Raw genomic sequence first — 25,040 nt, 5'->3', positions numbered from 1 at the left:
ATTAAACCAAACCAATAGTCAATACTAACTCTGACATGTCTGATCTCTATGGCTAAAATCAGTGTTTTTGTGGCTAAGGGTCACTTTGCCACTGGTTAAGAATGGGGTTAGAGCGCAGTGTTTGGAAACTCTCTTCATTTGAGGGGCTAGAAACATAATTACAAGAGGGCATAATTTCAGTGTTAAAATTCACCAATGCTAATTAACAGCTTCTGCCAGAGGCTTCATATACACACAAAACTGAAACTCCATGTCACTTTCACCACGCAAAACTGTTCAAATATGGCCATTTAGTCAAATAAAAGACCCGCTTCTGCATTTACAGCATTTCCCACATAAAAATGCTCCCTGGTTGGCCTGGAGTACCAGGGCAACATGTAGTACCTAACCTCTCCACCAGGGGGACCCCAAGAGATGCTTGCTGCTAACCCCACTGAAATCCTCAGCACTTTCCTGTAGCTCAAATACCAAAAAGAAAAGAGGAAGGTATGGATACCATGTGCTCAGCCACACCAGCATCATAGTCTAATTCCTTAGGGGAAATATTTTTAACCTCTCATAAAAGTACAGGAGGCCAGGAAGCTTTGATGCTCTAAGTCCTTTTCTATAACCACGGCCAACTTCCAACAGAGCTCTCAGTGAAGCAAAGTACATTTTGTCACATAGACAGAAAGGTTTTTAGGCGTATCTCAAGTATTTAATTACTCAGCTCATACTTTTGGCAGGTTTGTAAGGCGTCCTTCATGGCAGAAATGCCGTTTTGGATATCCTGTTGCTCGAAGGTCATGACAGCCTGCAACACCACAATAGTACTGTAGCCCAAGGCATGGTACATGCTCTCCTTAGCCCTGGGAAGAACATGGAAATGACCGCATTAATTCAACTGAAAAGCATTCAGGTCTCATCTGACAATAACTACAAGAAATTCTAGTTCATCCATGGCATGACTTTCACAGTAACGACTTTTATTCCCGCACCACGATCACTGAAATAACGTGGACTACGAAAGACATGCCGGAAAAAACTCAAGCACTGGGGACTTTTCAGTTCAAGTCCAGGCAGGCAGCAGGAAACTTGCCAGATTGAAGCAGAAAGCAACATATGCTTTTCCCTGTTTGAGCACAAGGGGGCAGCCTGCCGATTCATTTCTTAGAAAATGCTTCTAAGCAATCCTAATTTTTCCCCGTTGTACAAGAAGCAGTCCTTAGCTCTGAAATAAGTGTAAAATAAAAGCCACTGAAAATATATTTTGTGACAGAAATTATGAAAGATAAGGCTTGTTTAACCATCCCCTCCCTTCTCCCAGGCAGAGGCCATGAGGAAGCAAGATTTGGGCAACTAGTTAGGTCAGCCACAAAGGGCCCAGACAAAAATTCATGGTAGACCTCTTACCAAATCTCACCTCATTATCTAGGAATCCTGATTAAAGTTCTTGATGATTCAAATTATCAGTAAGAACTGCTTCAATTCTTAAGGACATTTAGTCTGAACGGATGGCACAACCCAGACTCTCAGGCTATGAAAACCTCACTATCTCTTTCCTCAAAACTTCTCAAGATATATTCATTAGTTAATTATAAGATTTACAGTATTAATGTGTGGTTTTGTTTTTAATTCAAATACAATATACAACAGGCTGCTGCTCTGCAAAACAAATACAATCCACGTTATTCCTTCCCCACTAGAAAGAGCCTAAACATCCTTTCAGAATCTGCAGTTAGTTCCAAACAGTGAGAGCACTGCTGATTCAAAAAAGAAAACAAACAAACAATATGCAAGGAATAAGAGCAACCCAACGTAAATCAGTAATTGTGGTTTTTAAACATCGCCTTTAAAAAAAAAATTCTGTATTGAAGTATAGTTGATTTACAGGGGCTTCCCCAGTGGCTCATGGGTAAAGAATCTGCATGCAATGCAGGAGCCACAGGAGACTTGGTTCGATCCCTGGGCTGGGAAGATCCCCTGGAGGAGGAAATGGCAATCTACTCCAGTATTCTTGCCTGGGAAATCCCATGGAGAGAGGAGCCTGGTAGCTACAGTCCATGGGGTCGCAAACAGTTGGACACAACTGAAGAGACTTAGCACGCAGCACACATGCATAGTTGATTTACAGTGCTGTGTAATTCTCACATTTCAAACCAAAAGCTTCTCTAAGAGGAAAAAAAAAAGTATTTGAGTGGGAAAAAAGAAAAAAAAAAAAACATATGTTTAAAAGGGAAACATTCAGAAAGATCAGAGGATATAAAACTAGACTAAATATAAGATTGTGTTTACTTTCATTCCATAGTATGACCAGCTGGGTGTCAGTGGAAGCGAAAAAAAGGAGATTTTTTTGAATAAAAAACACAGGAGACAGGCAGGAAGAATAAGAGAAGGGAAATAAGGAGAGAATGACTGGGAGAGAGCGAGAAGGAGGGAGAGAGGAAGACAGATGGACACAGAGACAGAAGATGGAGAGACAGAGATCTGAAGGACTAAAGAAGACAGAGGGGAAAAGGTAGCAACAGGCAAGGTAGTAAATGTGAGTGTTGGATGGAGACAGCACTGGGCAACTTCCTTAGGCCAGGGGCTTCACCATCTATTTTGTTGTCTGTTCCGAACCTCTGAAATGCTAACTGATTGCAACTCATCTAAGTCTCAGAATTACCACGGCCTCAGGAGGCACATTACTTTAAGTCCCCTACATATGAACCTTTAAGTTGAGAACTTTCAAAGATGTGCGTTCTATCACCGTCAGGAATCAGTAAAATTTCAGCTTGCCCTCCATCTCCTTTAGCTCTATCATTGCCTACCTCCTCTCCCTCCTCCAGTGAGTAACTCTTCTTGCCTGTTCACTGGATGCCGGCCCCTGAATGCCAGCTGTTGTACTGTACTACTGTACTTTTCAAGGTACTGTACTGTAAGATTAAAAATGTTTTACTTTTGTGGTTTTCATATATTATTTGTGTGAAAAGTATAAATGTATTACAGTACAGTATTATATAGCCAATTGTGTAAGTTGGGTATCTAGGCTAACTTTGTTGGACTTATGAACAAACTAGACTTACGAACACGCTCTCAGAACAGAATCTGTCTGTATGTAGGGGACTTACTGTAATCTCTAAGAATCAAAGTCAATGACCAGAGTCACATCACCCTCCCCACCCTACTGACTCCTCAAAGGAAAGAGTCCCACTCCTGTGCCCACAAGGTAACCGTCTTGATATTATTATACGAGGTCTAAGTTTCATCCAGGTCAGTGACTGTGTTTGAAGGCACGAGGTAAGCTTATTCCTTAGTCACACTGTACAGATGGGCACTAGGGTCAAAGTGAGGCCTAGGAAGAAGGCTAAGCATAGGTTTTCCTGCCACATCATCAGAATTGATAGGTACTATTCACCAAAATGGGGCTTCCCAGGTAGCTCAGTGGTAAAGAATCTGACTGTTAATGCAGGAGATGCAGGTTCGATCCACAGGGCTGGGAAGATCCCCTGGAGGAGGAAATGGCTCCCCAGTCCATTATTCTTGCCTAGGAAATCCCTTGGACAGAAGAGCCTCGTGGGCTACAGTCCATGGGGTGGCAAAGAGTTGGACACAACTGAGCCTGCACATGAGCGCTGTTAATTGAAATGAAACTGATTTATCACATAAATCAGGAGTCCCAAGAATATTTTCATTATCTTAAATTTCTTTTTAGCCTCCAAGATTAGCATACTTTAGTTCTTCCCATGTCCATTTCAAAGGAAACTTTTCTCAACCATATTTAAGTTCAGAGGAAACCCATAAAAATATTTCACTGAAGAAAACCAAATGAAGCTCTACAAAACTAATAAGATGACATTATTTGAACAAGTATAGAAAAAGAGGACAAAGAATCAGAAATGCTCTAATGATTAAAGTTGACAAGACAGGTTTCTTAACTGGATATTAAAACCAATCAAAAGAAATCTCAACCAAATTAGCTTATAAATATTAAGATGGAAATGCAGAAAAATTAACTGAAAAGTATGACATCAGAGACAGAATCATCAAAAACATATGAAAAACATATCTTATACAAAATAAAATTAATTACCATGGTCGAAGCAATTCTAAGGCATCTGTAAATTTGTTACTTAGAAATAAGTTCAATGCCGTTGCACATTCTTCGAGGCCACTCCTAAGATCCACCTTAGTTGATAGTGACCTAAAGATCAAGAAAAAAAAAAAATACACAGAATTTTTACAGTTTTTACTTGTAGCAAGTTACCACGGGGAGTGTGTGGGGTATGTACACTTTGGAGACAAAAAGACAGACTAGAATTCTAACTCTTCCACTTACTAGTTGTGTCTTTAACCCTTGAAACTTGACTTTCTCATCTGTAAAATGGGAACACCACCACCTACTTCATGGGACTGTTTCAAGAATGGAACCAATTGACAATTAATGCTCATAGCAGGCACTTAATAAATGATTAATTACCCCATCACTCCAAAAACCACAAGCATAGGCACTATCTCTATTCATGAGGGGAAGCAGAGGTTATTTCGTTTTAGTTTGATTACGTAGGGGTAAGAATGTGCTTCAGGCTTCCCCGGTGATGCAGTAGTGAAGAATCTACCTGCCAATGCAGGAGACTCAGGTTCGATCCCTGGGTCAGGAAGATCCCCTAGAGGAGGAAATGCAACCCACCCCATTATTCTCGCCTGGGAAGTCCCATGGACAGAGAAGTCTGGTGGGCTACAGTCCATGGGTTCGCAAAGAGTTGGACATGACTGTGTGACTGAACATGCACGCACGCACTCAAGAATGTGGTTGGTGGAAAACTGCCTTGTCCAAAATCTAAAGACTCCACCGGGTTATTTGTTTTTGCTTCCACAGGAGCTATCTTACAGCTTTGTAAATTATATATAACTGATAGCAATGCAAAATAACTGTTGTCTACAGATACGTGTTTAAAGAGAGACAACAGGCCCAAGATGGAGTCACTTATACTATGACTCACCAGGATCTAACCAATCAGTTTCAATCTCCTCCAAGAACGTGACCTATAACCAGCCAACCTGGAATATCCTGAGCAGCACTAGGAAATCCGCTGAAAGGCCCCTCCAACTCCCCCTTAGGAGAGAAGCCTAGCCGAAAACAATGCATTCTTGGCTAATAACTTCCTTCGTTCCCCCTCCCCCGTTCCTCTCTGCCTTGAAAAACCTTTCCTTTCCTGCAGCCTGAAGGAGCTCCTTTCAAGTGCTAGTTGGGATTCTGCCCAATTCACAAAGAGTTTAATAAAGACAATCAGATCTTCAAATTTAAGCTACTGAACTTGTTATTTAACACATGTAAATTCTGTCCCAGCCTTCAATTGACTTCCTGCCTCCACTACGGAAGAAGCCAGTTTTGCCTGAATTTGCACATTCACTTCAACATTCCTTTACTCCATATAAATTTCTGCTGTTTTGATATCGCCTTCGAATCTGTTTTAACATCTGCCCAGTTCCCTCCCTGATTAATGAGTTCAGCAACATTTTTAACATCTGTGTGAGTCATAATTTTACCCTTTTTAGAAAATCATGTAAACTACTTATGATTGATAGAAAATCCACCCTTTAAAACAAGAGCCATCTCTAAAAGTGTTGCAGAGAAGCCACTTCGGACTCCATGTTGGAAACTGTTTCTTTGACTTGTTTTTTCATTGTTTTTGTTATTATAATCATACATAGTAGCCTGTCTCAGAGGACCCTGCCCCCTGCCTGACTGTAAACTAAAGAGCCTTTGTTCAGCTCATAGAGAGAGAATCTGACTCTGCCCACCTGTGAATAGAAGGTATTAACACACTCCTTCCAAAGGCTGACCCTTCCTGGATACGTTTTTGCAAAACTGAAGAGTCTTTTTACTTTACTTCTTCACTGTCTCTCCTTCTACATTTTGTCCTTTGACTTTAGTTCCTCATATGCTTCTCTCTCTCTCTTTCTCTCCCAGATTTAATAAAAAGAACCTGGCATCTAGGCTCCAAAAAGATGGTTACTTTGAGACACTAATCTGCCATCTCCTCGGTCAGCCAGCTTTCCGAATAAAGTCATGCTTGCCTCAACACCTTGTCTCTCAGAGTCACTGGCCTGTCAAAATGAGCCAAGTTAGCTTGGACTCGGTAACAAAATGTTTTGTGTAACAAAACAAATATTTCTTAACAAGAAAATATCATGGTAAGGAAACAAGCAGTACAATGTTTCATTTCAATGTGCCCAAAGTTGAACTTCTGAGCAACCAGTCTTCTCCATATTCATTTTTTAAGCAAGAAAACAAAATCCCACTTCAGTTACTCATCTTCCAGAAGCGGGTTCTGAAATTGCTACAGGGAACCACCCACTCTCTGCCCCCAGGGCTTCTCATGGCTGGTTCCTTCTTGTTGTTCAGATCTCAGCTCAAAAAGCAGGGAATCAGAGTGTCTTGCTCATCCCAGCCCATCTTATCTCACTGTTTTGTTTGCTCCATACCACTTATTACCATCCAAAATATCTTGTGCCTATATTTGTGGACCTGTTTGTCTTTGGCTATCTTTTCTCTCTAGGATACAAATGCAAGGAGGTTGTTTTCATCACTGCTGTGCCCCAAGGGCCTTTGCTTGTACCTAGAACACAGTAAATCTCAATAAGTATTGTTGACTTGGTAAGTATTGTTGAGTGGGCAGGTGAGGGGAATAGAAATGCTGCTCTGGGTAGAAACAGAATTCCTCATGCTTGGGACCTGAAAGCATCTCTCCTCCAGGATGGTGCAGACAGGAGACAAGCCCTTGGAAAAGGAGTGAGCTGCGGAACTCAGAAATTGTGATAGTTAATTTTATACATCAATTTGAATGAGTAAGGGATGTCTAGAAAGCTGGTCCAATACTACTTCTGTATCTGTGAGAGTGTTTCTGAAAGAGATTAGCCTTAGAACTGGTGAACTGAGTAAAGCAGATGGGCTTCCCCAGTGTAAGTGGGCATCAGTCAATCTGCTGAGAGCCAAGACCGAACAAAAAAGGCAGAGGAAGGGTGAATTCGCGATCTCTTCCCTCTTTGAGCTGGGACATCTATCTTCTGCTCTCCTGTGCTCCTGGTTCCCAGCTCGTCGTGCTTAGACTAAATTGCACCACTGGCTTTCCTGGTTCTGCAGCTTGCGGACAGCAGATCCCAGGACTTCTTGGCCTTGATAACCACACGAGCCAATTCCCATAGTAAGTCAATCTCCTTCCCTCTCCCTTGATCTCCATCTCTCTTGATATCTCTCTCCTATTGATCTTGTTTCTCTGAGAAACCTAATACTAACAAACCTCTCAGGAAGATTCTTCACAAGTAAGTTGCTTAGCACCTCCCGTATGAGTCCACCATAGAATTCTGTCAGTGGTATTTCCTCAACATCTCTTGGATTCATCCTGTGACACCTCCACTATCCGCCAAGTGAGCAGTCATTTGCTGCCTAGTGTCTACAGATATATCTCTTCCCTCACTTTCTCCCCGCACCTTCCCTCCCTCCCGATTAAATCTCTACCTTAAATTCATTCAACTAACATTAGGAGAAGGAAATGGCAACCCACTCCAGTATTCTTGCCTGGAGAATCCCAGGGGCGGGGGAGCCTGGTGGGCTGCCGTCTATGGGGTCGCACAGAGTCGGACACGACTGAAGCGACTTAGCAGCAGCAGCAGCAGCAGCAGCAGCGAGTTCTAACTATGCCCCAGGCACTCTTCTAGGTTTTGGAATACAACACTGAAGAAGACCCACTGGATTCCTGACTGTGGAAGCACTGTCACTCTCCTGAGGAGGGACAGCAGACTGAAGGAGACCAGTAACTAAGATTATCTCAGCCTGCAATAAGTCATCTGGAAAAGAAACTGCTTGGGGAGGCAGGTGGGATGAGGCTCAACATTGAAGAGGATGGTCATGGAAAGCTCTCAAAGAGGGAACATCGAGTGCTACAGAATGAAAGCAGACATGGGAATATCTAGGTTGGGGGGAAAAGAGAGATTCTAAACTAGGCACGTGGTGAGATGGCAGACAATGAGAGGAAATGAGGATAGAAATCAGGCAGAAACCAGAAGCCACAGGGGCAGAGAAGATGGATTTTACTCTAAGGGCAAAAGGAAATTTTTAGCTCTGAAATCCCCACTCCCTTTCTCATCACCCCTTCCCTTCAACCAGTAGGTTTTCCAGTGTACCTTTCACCTCTTCTCTTAATTCCACTCCCACCAGTTCTCTCAGTACAGCTCATCTTTTGTTGCCAGGAAATGGGCTGGAAACAGATACTGGTCCCCGTGCCATACAAACAACCACCTGTGCATCTCAGCTGGCCACACTGGTCCCTGGGGGGATGTATTTGCTAGCCCAGCTTAGAGGGAGAAACAAACGCAGGTGTTCGGCACCTCGCAACACAATGAACTCAACCCTTCTTAGCGCTTTACTAACCTGTTCATATGAAACTAAGCCTCCTTCCCCTCCAGAATATCGCTCCTACCATGTGTTCTGCAAGGAATGACCAAGACAGCAAGTATAACAGTGACAACAACTTCTCAAAGACATCTTGGGGTCAGTGGTTCTGTCCACTTCCCCTGCCACCACATTAGCTGAGAGCATTATCACATAAAGTCTGAATTCTGAAATAGTCTCCAAAAATCCCCCCTGATTCTACTTTGCTTAGGTGGCTCTCAAACTTTAGCATGCATTCAACTCACCCGGCACTACTGGTAAAGACCCCGCCTGCCAATGCAGGAGACTAAGAGATGAGAGTTCAATCCCTGTGTTGGGAAGATGACTTGGAGGAGGAAAAGGCAACCCACTCCAGGATTCTTACCTGGAGAATCCCATGGACAAAGGAGCTTAGCAGGCTATAAGCCCAGGAGTTGCAAAGAGTCAGACATGACTAATGTGAATTTGTACACACACAACTCACCAGAGGGCTTGTTAAAATACGCTGCTCGGCCCCACCACCAGAGTTTCTGACTCAGTAGGTCTGTGGTGGGCCCAGCAAGTTCCCAGATAATACTACTCTGCTTTAATTCACCCAGGATACCACTCTCAGACTATTCTTCCTAAAACAGATGTTCAGTTATACTACCCTCTTGGATTAAGGACCTCAAGTGGCTGCTCACACTTATCACATAAAGTTCAAACCCTTCTGCCCAGCCCACCACACCTGTCCAATTGGACTAGAGTGACAAGTACTACTATTTAAAAACAGCCAAGTATCTCCAGCAAGCTTGTGCCCATGGCATCCTCCTCCTCAAGCCTGGTGTGAGATAAAGAAAACCCCTGGGCTGGCGATCAGACATCATCATGGTCATCCTCAAGCTGTAACTTTCAGAAAGTCGCTTCATAACTGCTTCTGTGTGTCCACAGATTTGAAGCGATGACCACAAAACTTAACAAATGACTGAAACTTTTGTTACTGGTGCCCTTAAGGACACAGATTAATAGCTCGAACTCAAAGAATTTCAGAGTTGCAAGGCATTTCAGTTAGCCACGTGCTCCTCTGAGCATCAGGATCCTTCTACGGAAAGATTCTTTCCTGGCTCTTTCAAATTGAAGTATAATCAAAAGAAACCATGGTTGTCAACGCACTTTGCAAGACTAAACAAATGGAGGAAATATAACCAGGGAGGCAAATGGGCTCATGAAAGATGCTCTGGCCAGGAAATGAGAAGACAGAGCACCAGGATACAAGTCAACACTTCCTGGCTGGGGCACCTTGGGTATGTCACCTGTCATCCAGGACTACTAGCTTGTGAAACAGAGACTAAACTCCCTCCTTGACTACCACACGGCTTGGTATGGGGGAGCAATACATTGGGTGTTGGTAGAACAAATAGTCACAAGAGGAATAAATACTACATGAGGTAAGGTACTATTATTCTCTAGGCAGTCTAACTACCCACACACTTGCTCAATTTTGAAACACTGCTCAGCTTTGCAGATGTCCTTCTGGGCTGTTTCACAATAAATTTACAAGTACTTATTTTTACAAATGCATTAGAAAATCTGTTGATTAAAAGGCAGAGTAGGAGTTTTCATTAATTTTTTTTAAAGAAAAATCCATTTTTAAATGAAACCTATGAATGCAATACTTGAACACACATTTACACTATTTCTTACATTTCCCTTCTGTTTCTTCCTTTATAGATCTTTAACTTCTTCCTCTCTGCCCCCTTTCCAACTCAGGAACATGAACAAACCTCAGTCATTTCTACTTAAAAATCAGCAAAAAAAGATAACTTTCTCTTGATTTTGTTTTTCTCATGAACCTCTCCCACTCTTTCTCTTCATGGACAAGAGCTTCAAAAAGGAGTTGATTCTCACTTTCCCTACTTCTCTCCTCCCGTTCATCTTCAGCCACTACAGCCTGGCTCCTGCCACAATTTCCTTGAAATCCTCAAAGCCAGAGGTCTCTGATGACCTAACTACAAATACAAAAGATGCTTTCCAGTCTGTATCCATATAGACCTCTTTGCAGTACCTGTTGACCTTATTCCAGAACTCACCGCTCCCCAACCCACTGCCCATACTGCAACCACCATCTCATGGAATCTTCCTGTCCCTCAAACCTCCATAGCTCAGCATGGTATATCATTCCATTAGCTGTTCTTTCATTGTCTGTATTCATGGAGCTCCTTTCTCCACTCTCATATGTTTTACTCTCTCTTAGAAAGAGCGTGTACAGTTCATGCCTTCAACAGCCACACATATGTTGAAAATTCCCAGTCTACTGATCCAGCCCAGATCTCTTTTATCTCTGACTGCTACATACACCCTTTATTCGTCACTGCTTTCAGTAATATTTTTTTAATTTATCTCAGCTTTCAAACTCAGCACTATAAACGTTGAAGCAGTGGTTACCTAGGAAACTATTGGATCAGTTGGAGAATAATTATGAGGGAAGAATACATATTTCTGAAGATAGCTCAGATTTCCATGAACAGAGACATATGAAATTAAAAAGTAATGTGGAAAATAAATGCCTTCAGATCTTAAGAAGTTATTTTCAACTCCATCTCCTTTCCTCAATCCTTAGAATATTGCACCCCTTCCTTATACTGTGAGGGCTGAGTCCTAAGAAAAACTGCCAAGTCCACAAGTATTGTGAACACATTCAAAAACAGTTGAAATTTCAAATGGAAAATCTAAAATGCTGATGATGTGCTGTATAATTTAAAGTTTAATAAGCATGTAAGGACAGATGGAAAGCATTTTTTCACAGTACTAAAGCCTTAAAAGAGTTGTCTTAATAACCAATAGAGGAGCAACTTACATATTCAAAAACAGACAGGTGACAAATAATTCTAAAATGGATAGGAAGGAATAGTACTTAACAGTCAAATATGATATTACAAAACATATTCAGTGGAAAGGAAAAATGTCATGATATGCTTCAAAAAGGTAACCAAAGAGTAAAATTAATATGATCCCAATTTAGAAAAAATTATTAATAACATCTATATATATGAAGAGAAAAAGAAAGAATACACACCAAAAAAAGTTATGATGATGGTAATACATATTTTATCTCTTCTTTGTGTTTTTCTATATTTCCTGAATTTTCTCTGATAATTTCTTAAAATGCCCTTTTAAGTCAAAGTTACAAGAAGAACATAATAAGAAAAATAATTACAATATTCAGTGAAAAATGTTTGACCACACCTATATCCAGCAGCACATGCCTACTGGATATAGCAATGAAATACACCAAAATTCTAACAGTCTGTATTAAAGTGCTCATAATTCTTTCCTCCATCTTCCCCTCCACCTTCCCAGATGCCTGGCAATATGGTTATATTATTTTACAATAAAATTAATAGTTAAACATTTTTAAGATAAAAAAGGCCCAAAAGGGAGTTGTGACCCAAGAGGTAAATCTGGTTTTGTTTCAGCTTTTACATAACAGGGCCATCTACTCACTAAATGCCTTAGCGTAGCAGTCCTCTTCCTTTTTGGCACCAGGGACAGGTTTTGGGGAAAACAATTTTTTCACGGATGACTGGGGGAGGTGCTAGAATGATTCTCACAAGGAGGCTGCAACCTAGATAGCTCGCAAGCGCAGTTCACCTAGAGTCTGTGCTCTGATGAGAATCTCATGCGGCCACTGACCTGACAGAAAGTGGAGCTCAGGCAGTAATGCAAGTTTCAGAGCACGGCTGTAAATACAGGTGAAGCTTCGCTCATTCACCCACCGCTCACCTCCTGCCATATGGCCTGGCTCCTAACAGGCCATGGACTGGTACTGGTCCGTGACCCAGCTGTTGGGGACCCCTGCCTAAGCGGCTCAGACAAGCCTTCCCTAATTTGTGAAATGAGCACTACGCCTGCTCAGATCTCTCCCCACCCTGCGTGTGCATGCCAAGTCGTTTCAGTCGTGTCCGACTCTTTGCGACACCATTCCTATTGTAACATCAACATCACAATTTTACCAAAAAGTTGGAGTGCTCTTCCCAGTCCCCCAGGAACACCCACACCCCCTTCCTGACCTTTTCACATTAGATGTTCGGTGCTGTCCCGGTGCCTGTTTTGAATCAAATGATGAGAAGTGCTGGCTGCTTGTTGCCATATCTACACGAGAAGGCCTGTTGATAAAAAGGCAGTGAGGTTTTCATTTCTTTGTCTTACAGGAAAAATCTACATATATTCAAGAACACAACATAATCCCTTCAGTAATTTATAATATCTCACCTCCATTTCTTACCAATTTTGCAAATAAAATAGCAAAATCTACTCAGTTACAAAGTGAATATTCCTGAAATACAGCCCCAATAAAATAAACTTATTTTTCTTTTCATTCCAGTCCAACAAAAAAGAAATTCATGAAATCGCCCCCTCCCAAAACTCTCCACCCAAACATAACATTGTAGCTTGTATATATTCTTCCAAATCTTTTCCCATGTATATCTATCTATGTATCTATCTCTAGCTTTCTTAATTGAAAGGGAATATTATTGTAGGGGAGGAAAGAGTTTCCATCAACTCTCTTAGGGTCCCTGGCTGGGTCTGAAAATTAAACTGACAAAGACAGATCAACAAGACAAAAGCATAAAAATGTGAAGTTATACATACACATGTGAATCTCCAGAAGAGACAGAAGACCCAAAAAGTGACCAGAGCAGAAATCTTTTATACCTTTCAAAGAAACAATATATTTGTGAAGAATTGGCAGAACAAATGGTAAAGGGCTAGGAGTAAATGGTAAAGATATAACTAGGAAGATAAGGGTTAATTTAACAAAGTTTGTTTGCAGACTCTCTGAGCTGTAAGAGTCTGTCTCCAGTAAAAAAGAGAATTTAGGTCCTACTTTTGGGCAGAAAGAGGGAATTTTTTCAGTTGTTACTGCTTCTTAATTGACTTCAACTCAAAATGATGTTTATGTCAAAGAGGCATACGCACTTTGGGATAACATATTTGGTTTCCTTCATTATATGCTTAATTTATTCTGAATCCTTTCTTCTCAACATAGAGTTGCTCTACCATGGTTCCTGTCCACACAGCAGTCTACTGAATAGACTGGGTATGTTATGGGTAACATAATTTGTTACCCATCCCTCATTTTGAGGCATGTTAGTTGCTCCCAATATTTCACAGTTACAAACAATACTAAAATAAGCCCCTTTACTCACTTTCCTGACTATTTCTTAAGGATAAATTCTGGAGGTAAAAGGCGTGTATTTTGTAAAATATCTTACATTTAAAAACCAGCCTATTTCCCATTATATACACCCCACAAAATGTTGAGGTAACACAGAAGATGTGGAGACCAATCTGGTTTGCAGAATCTTAGGCCACTTTTTGACCCCTATCTACCCTCACAGACACACATGGAGGCAAGTCCGCTGGAGAGAAGGAAACTTCCACAGAACTTAAGAGTAAGTCCTGCCCTGTGTAAAATAGAATCTCCAACCTCCCACTGACGATTCACCCTAACTGTGCACAAGCTACGGAGCAGAGAGGAAAACGGTACTGACCATTCCTTCAGGAAAGCTTTTTCTTGATGTGTTTTTAGTTCTAAAATGTCAGTGCCCTTATTGCAGATTAAGTAGAGCTTGATTATATTCTACCTTCTGACTTCCCAATACCCAGTAATATTTTATATCCAGCATTCATCTTTTCTTGAACATATCAAGTTCCCTAAATTTTATACATCAAATTAGAGGAAATCAAGGTGTTTTTTTTTACTAGGGTGGCTAGCTGTGGGTGGTGAGAGACAATAAAATGTCAAGGATAAGAGGAAATGTATCTTAAAGGAAGGTTATTTTCCATCACAAGAACTTTTTACCAGGAGAATCGAGGAAGTGCTAAGCACTCAGATAAACCAGACTCCACGGCAGTGACTGGCATTTCTGTTTACAAGCAAGGAAGGAGGAAAGACAGATTCAAAGGACTGTCTAACCTTTTGGATCATTCTTCCCTATCTGTTCCCTTATAGGTGCATTTATAAGGGCTAGAAAAACATGTTCTCTAAAATGTACATTAAAATGCCCCCGTTTGGCATCTGCCTTATCTTTAATTTTAACGTTCTCCCCAATACTGAGATTTTTATTTAATCAAAACTAGTCATTTCCCTTTAATGTTTCTGATTTTCAAGGCACACTTAAAAAACTTTCCCTCCATAAAGATTATATAACATAATTTTCCATGCTGCTTACTTTCTAAATATTTAATGTGTTGATCCATTCATAATTTAAATATATGCTACAAGATAATGTGTGCATTCTTCTTATTCTTTTGCCACTTTTTCCAAGATAATTTTTAAAAGCCCGTATCTTTACCCCCAAGGACTTGACATACTATAAATTACATACAAAACACTGAATTAATTAAGTCCTGTTAAAATCAAGTCTGCTGTGCCAGGTAAAGGTTGCACATTTCAAAGCTATAATTATAACATCTTTATCAAGCACAAAAACACTTGAATTTATCAGAACTTAGTAATTCTTAATAAAACAATACTAGGGTTTTTTTTATTTTTCTGAGGTACAAGAGTTTAGTTTTTTATGCTTATATATATATATGAAGTCCCAGATATTCTACAGTATTTTAAAATTTATATTAATAGCACAATAAGTATATCATGCTACAAACTGATTTTTTTAAAGTCATATTTAGATATAATTCACTCATTTAAACTACTATCTAGTATTTTATCAAGAACCTATTTTTCCTTTTTTATGAGAAATGCTTCAAATACATGGAGAAAATGGTTTAACATGCAAGTATATCTCGAATCCACTTGGTGTACAGTGTGATCTAAATTTAAGTATTTCCCCTATGGATAGGCAATTATCCCATCAGTAACGAATAACATATCCTTCAGCTACTTATCAGATTCTAAATAATGCAAAAGAAAGATTGTATGCCTACTCAATACCATCTTAGAGTACAAATAGGCCCCCCCAAGGAATATTTCATTTTGTAGGGGATATACCTTTGATTTGTTATTTTCTATGCATTAGGGTCTATATTTTGTATAATATGTTAACTTGTAGATTTTTTTTCTGGTCTGACACATATGCAAATAATTTGATACGGTTATGGGTTTTTTGCCTTGTAGGAAATTAATCAGGTTTGTATATTCGTATATAACAAATCTTATTCAAACATTCTTTCTTCAGTTCCCCCAAATGATCTTGGAAAAATTTTAACCATCTTGCTGATTTTGTCATTGATAAGTAAATCTTTGACATGTGTTCATACTGTACTCATCACACTCCGACCTACTGAATGACACTGTAATCTCTAACCCAGGGCAAGTTTTCATACATGCATAAAGAAGTTTCAGGCACTCTTTTCATCCATTCACATACTTGCTTCTGTTTGCAGAAAGTCACATAATTTTCATTCTCATGGCTTTCTTATATATGCCAATGGGCAAATCCTCTACTACATTAAATGCTCTTTGAGAGGATGTTGGCAGGAGGGGCGGGTCTTGGGCTGCTATTGCAATTTCTTATTTATAAATTTTAGAATCAGTTATTGTAAAGTTACAAGAGAAGTCTGCAGAGTTTTGAGTGGGACATCATCACATTTTCAGAGATTTTTACCAAGAACTGCTATCTTTACAATATTATATTTTCATACCTATACACATTTATCCAAGTCTTCTTTTATTTCCTTCAATAAAGGAAGGAAATATACATAAGACACTGCACTAAGGTACACGCACCCTTGCAAAGATGCCATGCTAGATGTTCCTTATGTTGCTTTAGTTTTAGAATGTGTACCACCAAAGTAAGCACAGTTATTAAAAATTTAACTGAACAGAATGACTTGCCTGTTCTACTTTTGAGCAAAACCTAGATGTTATGCTCAGATGTTAGAAAAAAATGTATTTTTAGCTAAAGAAAAATCTTGTTATTTGGTTTATAGAGGTTAAGGAAAAATATGATATCATATTTCATTTATACTATTATTATACTAGAAAATATGTCCTTATCTTGCCATGATTTTACTGCTCTAAGTTTTTAAACAGCTTTATTGAGACATTATTCACAGACCACTCAATTCACTCATTTGAAGTATACAATCAATTGTTTTTAATATGCACAGATAGTATATTACTTTCAGTTCAGTTCAGTTCAGTTCAGTCACTCAGTCATGTTCAACTCTTTGCGACCCCATGAATTGCAGCACGCCAGGCCTCCCTGTCCATCACCAACTCCCGGAGCCCACTCAAACCCATGTCCATCGAGTCAGTGATGCCATCCAACCATCTCATCCTCTGTCGTCCCCTTCTCCTCCTGCCCCCAATCCTTCCCAGCATTAGGGTCTTTTCCAATGAGTGAACTCTTCACATGAGGTGGCCAAAGTATTGGAGTTTCAGCTTCAACATCAGACCTTCCAATGAACACCCAGGATTGATCTCCTTTAGGATGGACTGGTGGATCTCCTTGCAGTCCAAGGGACTCTCAAGAGTCTTCTCCAACACCACAGTTCAAAAGCATCAATTCTGCGGCGCTCAGCTTTCTTCACCGTCCAAATCTCACATCCATACATGACCACTGGAAAAACCATAGCCTTGACTAGATGGACTTTTGTTGGCAAAGTAACGCTTCTGCTTTTAAATATGCTATCTAGGTTGGTCATCACCTTCCTTCCAAGGAGTAACCGTCTTTTAATTTCATGGCTGCAATCACCATCAGCAGTGATTTTGGAGCCCAAAAAAATAAAGGCTGACACTATTTCCCCATCTATTTCCCATGAAGTGATGGGACCAGATGCCATAATCTTAGTTTTCTGAACGTTGAGCTTTAAGCCAACTTTTACACTCTCCTCTTTCACTTTCATCAAGAGACTCTTTAGTTCTTCTTCACTTTCTGCCATAAGGGTGATGTCATCCACATATCTGAGGTTATTGATATTTCTCCTGGAAATCTTGATTCCAGCTTGTGTTTCTTCCAGCGTTTCTCATGATGTACTCTGCATGTAAGTTAAATAAGCAGGGTGACAATACATAGCCTTGACGTACTCCTTTTCCTATTTGGAACCAGTCTGTTCTTCCATGTCCAGTTCTAACTGTTGCTTCCTGACCTGCATACAGGTTTTCAAGAGACAGGTCAGATGGTCTGGTATTCCCATCTCTTTCAGAATTTTCCACAGTTTATTGTGATCCACACAGTCAAAGGCTTTGGCATAGTCAATAAAGCAGAAATAGATGTTTTCCTGGAACTCTCTTGCTTTTTCAATGATCCAGCAGATGTTGGCAATTTGATCTCTGGTTCCTCTGCCTTTTCTAAAACCAGCTTGAACATCTGGAAGTTCACGGTTCACGTATTGCTGAAGCCTGACTTGGAGAATTTTGAGCATTACTTTACTAGCGTGTGAGATGAGTGCAATTGTGTGGTAGTTTGATCATTCTTTGGCATTGCCTTTCTTTGGGATTGGAATGAAATCTTTCCTTTTCCAGCCCTGTAGCCACTGCTGAGTTTTCCAAATTTGCTGGCATATCGAGTGCAGCACTTTCACAGCATCACCTTTGAGGATTTGAAATAGCTCAACTGGAATTCCGTCACCTCCACTAGCTTTGTTCGTAGTGATGCTTTCTAAGGCCCACTTGACTTCACATTCCAGGATGTCTGGCTCTAGGTGAGTGATCACACCGTCGTGATTATCATTTTGTCAAAATGATACTCTATACTCTATCTTTTTGTCAAAAGATACTCTATATTCATCAGTAATCACTTCCCATTTCCCTCTACCTCTAGTCCTAAGAAACCACTAATTTACTTTCTACATGTATAAATTTGCCTTTTCTGTACATTTTATATTAATGATATTAAGTAATATGGTCTTTCATGATTAGTTTTTTTCATGGAACATAAGGTTTTGAAGATTCATTTGTGTTGTTGTATGTATCAATATGTCGTTCTTTTTTATTGTCAAATAGTAATCCATTGTTATAGATACAACACACTTCATCTGTCACTTCATTAGTTGATAGGTATACGGGTATATTTCTACTTTTGGGCTATTATAAATAATGCTTCTATTAACATTCATGTACAAGTTCTTGTGTGGACATGTATTTCATTTCTCTTGGGTATATATACACACATATATATACACCTAGGAGTGGAATTGCTGAATTATATGATAATTCTACATTTGATATTTTTGAGAGCTGTCAGGCCATTTTCTAAAATGACTGTGTCATTTTACATTCTTACCAGTAACATGAAAGTTTCAATTTCTCCATATCTTGGACAACATTTGTTACTGTCCATCTTAGGGTGTATTATAGTGTTAGGTAGTTAGAATAGGAAAAAGGAGTTCAAAATGGCAGTGGCTAAAAGACGAAGGGAGAAGCCTGTGAAAAGGGAACAAAGGAAAAATCCCAGAACCTAAGTGTTCTGAGAACCTCAGGTGAAACAAACACGCCCTCTTCCTGGCTAGCTCTAATTTGCATAGGGCAGGCTTGGGGGGAGGAGACAAAAAGGTATAAAAAGAAGAAGCCAAGCCAGGTTGGGGCCTCTCCTTTGGGGTCCGCCTGCCCTCATGCCTCCAGCATGTACTATTCTTTGTTGCCAAATAAAACCCTAAACTGTAATCTAGTTGTCACACTGGTCCACAGTTTCAAATCTTTGTTGCGAGACAGAACTGAGGAAATTACACCCTCTCCCAACAATAGAACCTTGTGGTTTTGACTTGCATTTGCCTAAGGACTAATGATACTGAGTATCTGTTTGGGTACATATTGACCTTTGGAGAAATGCCTGTTCAGGTTCTTTGGCCATTTTTTAATTGGGTTATCTGACTTTTTATTACTGAGCTTTATACTGCTTTAAATTTTTAACCTTTCGGTAGAACTAGTCTCAAATGAAAAGCTTACAACTTCATTGTTTATACTTTTTCTCTCATTCAAATCACAATTAGCAGAATCAATTCAAAAATTTCCCCCAATAAATCCAACACAATGGGCTGTGTTCCTGCATAATGAAATAAAAGCGAGCCCACTTTAAAAAGAAAAAAATGAAATAAAATTTCAAAAATTAATAAAATGACACAATAGCCTTGAAGCTTTTTCATCAAAGTCAAAATCTCTCTTTGGGGGACAAGAGGAATGAATGAAGAAAGACTAACAGATATGCTCTGGGAGGCACCATTTATAAAATATAACCTACAGTCTGAATCCACTCCAGTATTCTTGCCTGGAGAATCCCCACGGACAGAATAGCCTGGGGAGCTACAGTCCATGAGGTCACAAAGAGTCAGACACAACTGAGCCACTAAACACAACACAAGCATAGTCTGAATGGTACCCGCTGGAGTTATGAACGCAGGGCTCCAGTGGACACCACCACCAGATTCTCAGTTAATCTATTGCTTAATATTATTGACCATATAACCCAACTTATCTTACTAAAGAAAACTGCTCATCAGACCAAATTCTGTCCTATGGATGATGTTTTCAAATAGCGATCCTCACGGCCAGTAATCAGAGGAGAAGGAGAGCCGCTACTTCTGCTGCTGGGAGAGAAAGAACAGCCCAGAAATTACCAGGCACTCCCTAAAATACATGTTACTGTCAACTTCACCCCGAACCCTGTCACCAGCACTATCAGAATCAAAGGAAAGAAATTTCAACATTTTTTGCCATACTAGTCCTGACGTTTAGAGGGAAGCCCTAAAACTCTAAAAAAGGCCCAAAAGAAAGCATCAACATAGAATATAGTTATTCTATTAGGTAAGAGACTAGTAGATTCATAAACTAAATAAACTATCCATAAATAATACATGCTTAGACTTATTACAAAAGCTTCCTCAATCAAAATTATAAACCTTCATATCATCTGAAGAACTTGGGTGGTTTTTATATTCTTTGTGCTTTTCCATAAAAGGAAGAGCTCAGGGAGCTTGACCTGGAAGAAAGACTTAGAGGAGAGCAGAGAAGAAGAAAGAACACAAGGGCTATTTCCAGACACTTCCCTCCCTTGTTCACTTGGAAGGTTACAATTCATCCTTCTAGATGGTGCCAGGGACCAGTTTCATGGAAGACAATTTTTACATGGACGTGCCGTGGGGGGATGGTGTCAGGAAGATTCAAGCACTTAAATTTATTGTGCACTTTATTTCTAACCTTAACACCACCACTGATCTGACAGGAGGTGCCAGGTCCATGGCCAGGCAGTTGGGTACCCCTGTCCTAGACCATCTTTTCTGGAGCTGTATCTTACTCCCAAAGGATTCAGAAAAATATATAATAATGTGTATCCAGAGAGAGAATAAAACACAAATGTGGCAAAATGCTAAAAAGAGATTCAGGGTGGACCAAAGTTCTCTGTATGATTCTCATACTTTTTCTCAAAGTATGGAGATACTGCAAAATAAAGGTGTTTTTAAAAGACAGCTCTGGTGGCAAAGGGCAGAGAACAGGGATCAAATGGGAGTGGCCACTGGCCTCTGGCACCTGTGGACCAGCTAGCACCAGTGGAGAACGCCAAGCCCTCAGGGTCATGGGTGCACCGGCAGGTCCAGCCATCACAGGTAACTCAGGGGCAGGCACAACAAGGACAGAGGTCACCGCAAAAACGACCGATGAGACGCTCAACCAGAGAGCAACACCTAGACTGGGCTCCATCCCCGTATCACTTCCTCCTGTCCCCAAAGGCCATCTGGGAAAGAGGGGAAAGAGGGGGAACCTTCGGGATGGGAGATGTCAGCCTGATGCAGAGTTTACATTTTCACTTGCATGGGCATTTACCTCCCCTACTCCATCAGGAAAACCTGAGACTCTCCCAAAGAGGCTGTCTGAATGCTGAACAGATGATGTCATCTTTAATTGACAACTTAATTTTTTTTTCTCATCCTCAAGGGAGATGAGAGTTCCAAAGCAAAGTGAGGACAGTTGAAAAGAACGAAAATTCATTTTTGGGATGAAAGATAAAGCGTGCCCAGATCCTACTCACTGAAAAAATGGAGGGTGGGACTTACCGTCTCTTTAGAAAATAGAAAGGACCCCAACAGATGCTGTTTTTCTTGCCCACAGTCACAGCAGATCACTGACAGAGTTGGAAACTAAAACCAGAGCCTGCATCTTTTCAACGTATTTCCTTAGGCAAAGCAAACTGTACTCCTTCACTTTAGTCAAAACAAATAACAACAGGATGTTAGTTGGCAAGAGATATATACAGCTCCTGTTTCATTTTGCTGGTTTTCTTTACTGATTTTTTTCAAACTTAAATGAAAATTCCTTCCCTACTGGAGGGTTCTCTTATTTCTAGCGGAAAACTTCTACCAAATCTATTAGTGATCCTTCTTCAGTTCCCTACTGTAGTGTGATTTAGGAGAAAGCATGCTGGACACATGCAGAATGCTGGGTTCTGTCCTAGGTGTGCAAGCAATGAGATTTTGGGTCAATTGCTCTCCTCTGCCAGGGGCTGGGAGGGGCGGCCTGAGGAGAGGGAGGTGGAAGCAAGCGGGGTGGGTAGGCTACTATTTGATGTACATAGAGTTTCAGTTTTACAACACGAAGAGCTGCAGAGATGGACAGTGGTGATGGCTGCACATTATGAACATACTTAGTACTACTGAAGCAGTGGTTATGATGGAAAAGTGTATGTTACATGTATTTTACAACAATAAAAAAAATGAGGGAAAAAACTGCACATACACACAAAAGCCAGAAGTGGGCTAAAAATTCCTTTGTCCTGTTTACCTCACAGGGATGTTCCAAGGAAGCAATGCATTCCACTTTGTAAAATCACTTTTTAAATTGAAACATGACATAAATGTGGTATGATGTTGTTAAAAGAGTTAAGTGATTGGGGCCAAGAACTCCCCATTAGACAGACCACTGCATTCCTGCTACTCAGCAGTTTGAGCTTCCCGCAGGGACAGCCAGAAGCCACTTAGCAGCACTCTGGCATTTTCATCAGTCCCTCCAAGTAGGGATGCAGACCTTCTCAGGACACAGAGCAAATGCAGGTTTTCAGCATGACACTGAATGAGGGTAACTTTATCAATTCTTTACAAACACCACCTCAAACAAAGAGCAAAAAAAAAAAAACCTTTCTAAAACACAAAGATGAAACAAGTTTGCCTTTCATTTAGCTCATGGTACATGAGGGAAAGAAAACCCAACACTACCCAAACGAACTCAAAAGTTTTCTAGGCTAGAGAAATGTCTCTCCTCTGGGTTTCATGGTCAAAATTTTAAACTCATCACAGTATGATGAGTGGTCTACTTTTCAGCTGTTGTGAGTAGATGATGAGCTTTTTAAGGACAGGAATTCTCTTAGTCCAGAGAAGTTCAATAAATTTTGATTGAATGAATGACATTTGTATTAATTCTATATGTGTATTAGCACCCTTGTGCCAAATACAGTCTCAATTCTTGGTATTTTATGTCACATATGTAAATCATGGAAAGCACCCATGATTATATGATCATGGAGTCCTCATTCACAAGCAAGCAACTATCAGTAAATATTAGGGCTTCCCCCACATACATGTGGGCTTCCCTGATGGCTCAGCAGTGAAGAATCCACCTGCAATGTGGGAGATTCAGGAGATGTGAATTCAATCCCTGGGTCAGGAAGATCCCCTGGAGAAGGAAATGGCAACCCACTCCAGTATTCTTGCCTGGAAAATCCCAAGGACAGAGGAGCCTACTAGGCTATCATCCATGGGGTCACAAAGAGTCGGACACGACTGAGCAAGTAAGCATGTACGCACATACATCTATCAGATGAGATAAGCAAAATAGAAGGGGAAACATAAATACACAATTAAGTGCCAAAGTTTAATTTTCTTTAACTCTTCAATGTACAGCTGTTTTCATAGTTGGTATACTGTATATGGAGAAGGCAATGGCACCCCACTCCAGTACTCTTGCCTGGGAAATCCCATGGACGGAGGGGCCTGGTAGGCTGCAGTCCATGGGGTCGCTAAGAGTCGGACATGACTGAGCGACTTCACTTTCACTTTTCCCTTTCACGCATTGGAGAAGGAAATGGCAACCCACTCCAGTGTTCTTGCCTGGAGAATCCCAGGGACCGCAGAGCCTGGTGGGCTGCCGTCTATGGGGTCGCACAGAGTCGGACACGACTGAAGCGACTTAGCAGCAGTAGCAGCATACTGTATATATTCAGCCTGTGGTACCAAGTGGGCACATACAATGGTTTGTTATACAGGAATGCTATTGCCAAAAAAAAAAACAAAAACACAACACTAATATTAAAGAGGTGTGATGGCACATAAATGCTACATATTAAGGCCTGATTTGCTGGCTCATGGAAAAGGCTCAAGTTCTGCCACATCCACCAACTAAGAAGATAATGACTATAGCTCCAAACCACAAGAGAAATTCAAATCTTCGTCCCATACTTCCCTGCTTTCTAAAATATAGCATCTGTGACGACCTGAAATCAGATATTCTATAACCCACTAATCTAAAACGATCACCAAAGAAATCCATTCATACCACTTGAATGGTCATGAAAGACTTTCCACACCTGTGAACTGATGAAATAGCAAATGAAAAACAAGCTATGTATGAAATCCATGCCAATCTCATGTTCACATAATTTGCCCGTAGGTGAGTCCTGCCCTTTCAAAAATAAGCCAAAGACATAAGTGTAAATTTAGTTGAAAAGTAGAAAGCAAGTCAAAACAACAGGAAGATCTCTGAGCCTGAGGTCAAAAAACCTAAGCATTTTTCATGACACGTGTCCACAGGGTACACTGAAATTTCATTTACAAAAAGGAAGGGGGGCTGCCTACATTCCCTCAATCAACCCAAGATTAAGAAACACAATAAAACATATCTGCCAACTTTCGGCATGATGGAGTCATGGTCAGCATCTTGAATGACGGTGGACAACTGATTTAACCTATCCACCTCACTTTACTCATCAGTAAAAGGGGAAATTAATTAACACAGTAGTTGTTTAAGATCCAAAACAGACTCACCATGGGTACTGGGCCTGACACAGAAGACATTTTAAGAAGAATCTAGCGTATTTCTTTGCAATTTCTAGCCTATTCCTTTAAGATATGAACATAATGACACAGCAAAGAAATGCCAAAGTTCCCTCACTGCTTTGTTCAGGAAACCAAATAGAGCCTCAAAATGCCTTATCTCACGATAGGCCTCAGAGACTTCTGCTAGTTAAATGAGAGATTTGGTGCAAAAAAATGGGAGATGAAAACTATATACAAGTCACAAGTAAGTGATATGTGTATTTATGTTACTGGGTTGGAAATCAAAATACACTTCCATAAAAACAATGATTGATATATATCTACACCAATATATATCTCTATGCATATGTGTTAAACATGTGTATATATATACACATAAATATATGTATATATATATATATATATATATAGCATAAATCTCTATATACATTCATATGTACAGGCACACAAATATGTTAAATTCTCAACCTAAGCCATCAAAGCCTATTTAAGCCCTAAATTATTAACAACTGGCCGGAGTCTTAGAGCCAGGAACAAGGTGACTCCACTGCTCATTCTTCAGTGACACTTCAGTGGCTCATCACTGTCCTTACCAGAGCTTCTTGGCAACGTACCTTGGCACCTGTCTTTCACTAACCAGCCTACCCTCACTAGAACT

At 40.3% G+C, this 25,040-nt stretch overlaps 1 protein-coding gene across 9 annotated transcripts in view; it reads right to left on the bottom strand.

Moving 5' to 3' along the window:
• TTC39B (tetratricopeptide repeat domain 39B) overlaps nt 1-25,040 on the bottom strand; it is a 141,234-nt gene that overhangs the window by 49,130 nt on the left and 67,064 nt on the right. For 5 of the 9 annotated variants that reach the window (XR_014056636.1, XR_014056628.1, XM_081500054.1 and 2 more), the window contains 3 exons: nt 12,445-12,540; nt 4,055-4,165; nt 717-848 (listed from right to left, as the gene is read on the bottom strand). Coding sequence is in view for 6 of the 9 variants with exons in the window: in XM_081500054.1 (XP_081356180.1) it covers nt 717-848; nt 4,055-4,165; nt 12,445-12,540 (339 nt within the window). In the remaining 3 variants the exon portion in view is untranslated. Of the gene's footprint in view, nt 1-716; nt 849-4,054; nt 4,166-11,450; nt 11,545-12,444; nt 12,541-13,027; nt 13,091-25,040 lie in introns of those variants that run through there. The other 4 variants (XR_014056627.1, XM_081500038.1, XM_081500012.1 and 1 more) reach the window with 2 other exon arrangements.

Source organism: Giraffa tippelskirchi, chromosome 1 (genome assembly GCF_054371585.1).
Source record: "Giraffa tippelskirchi isolate mGirTip1 chromosome 1, T2T-mGirTip1v1.2.pri, whole genome shotgun sequence".
In the NCBI taxonomy this organism is placed as follows: Eukaryota; Metazoa; Chordata; class Mammalia; order Artiodactyla; family Giraffidae; genus Giraffa; species Giraffa tippelskirchi.
The sequence above is the reverse complement of the archived record's forward strand: the minus strand, read 5'-3'. Positions and strand labels throughout refer to the sequence as shown.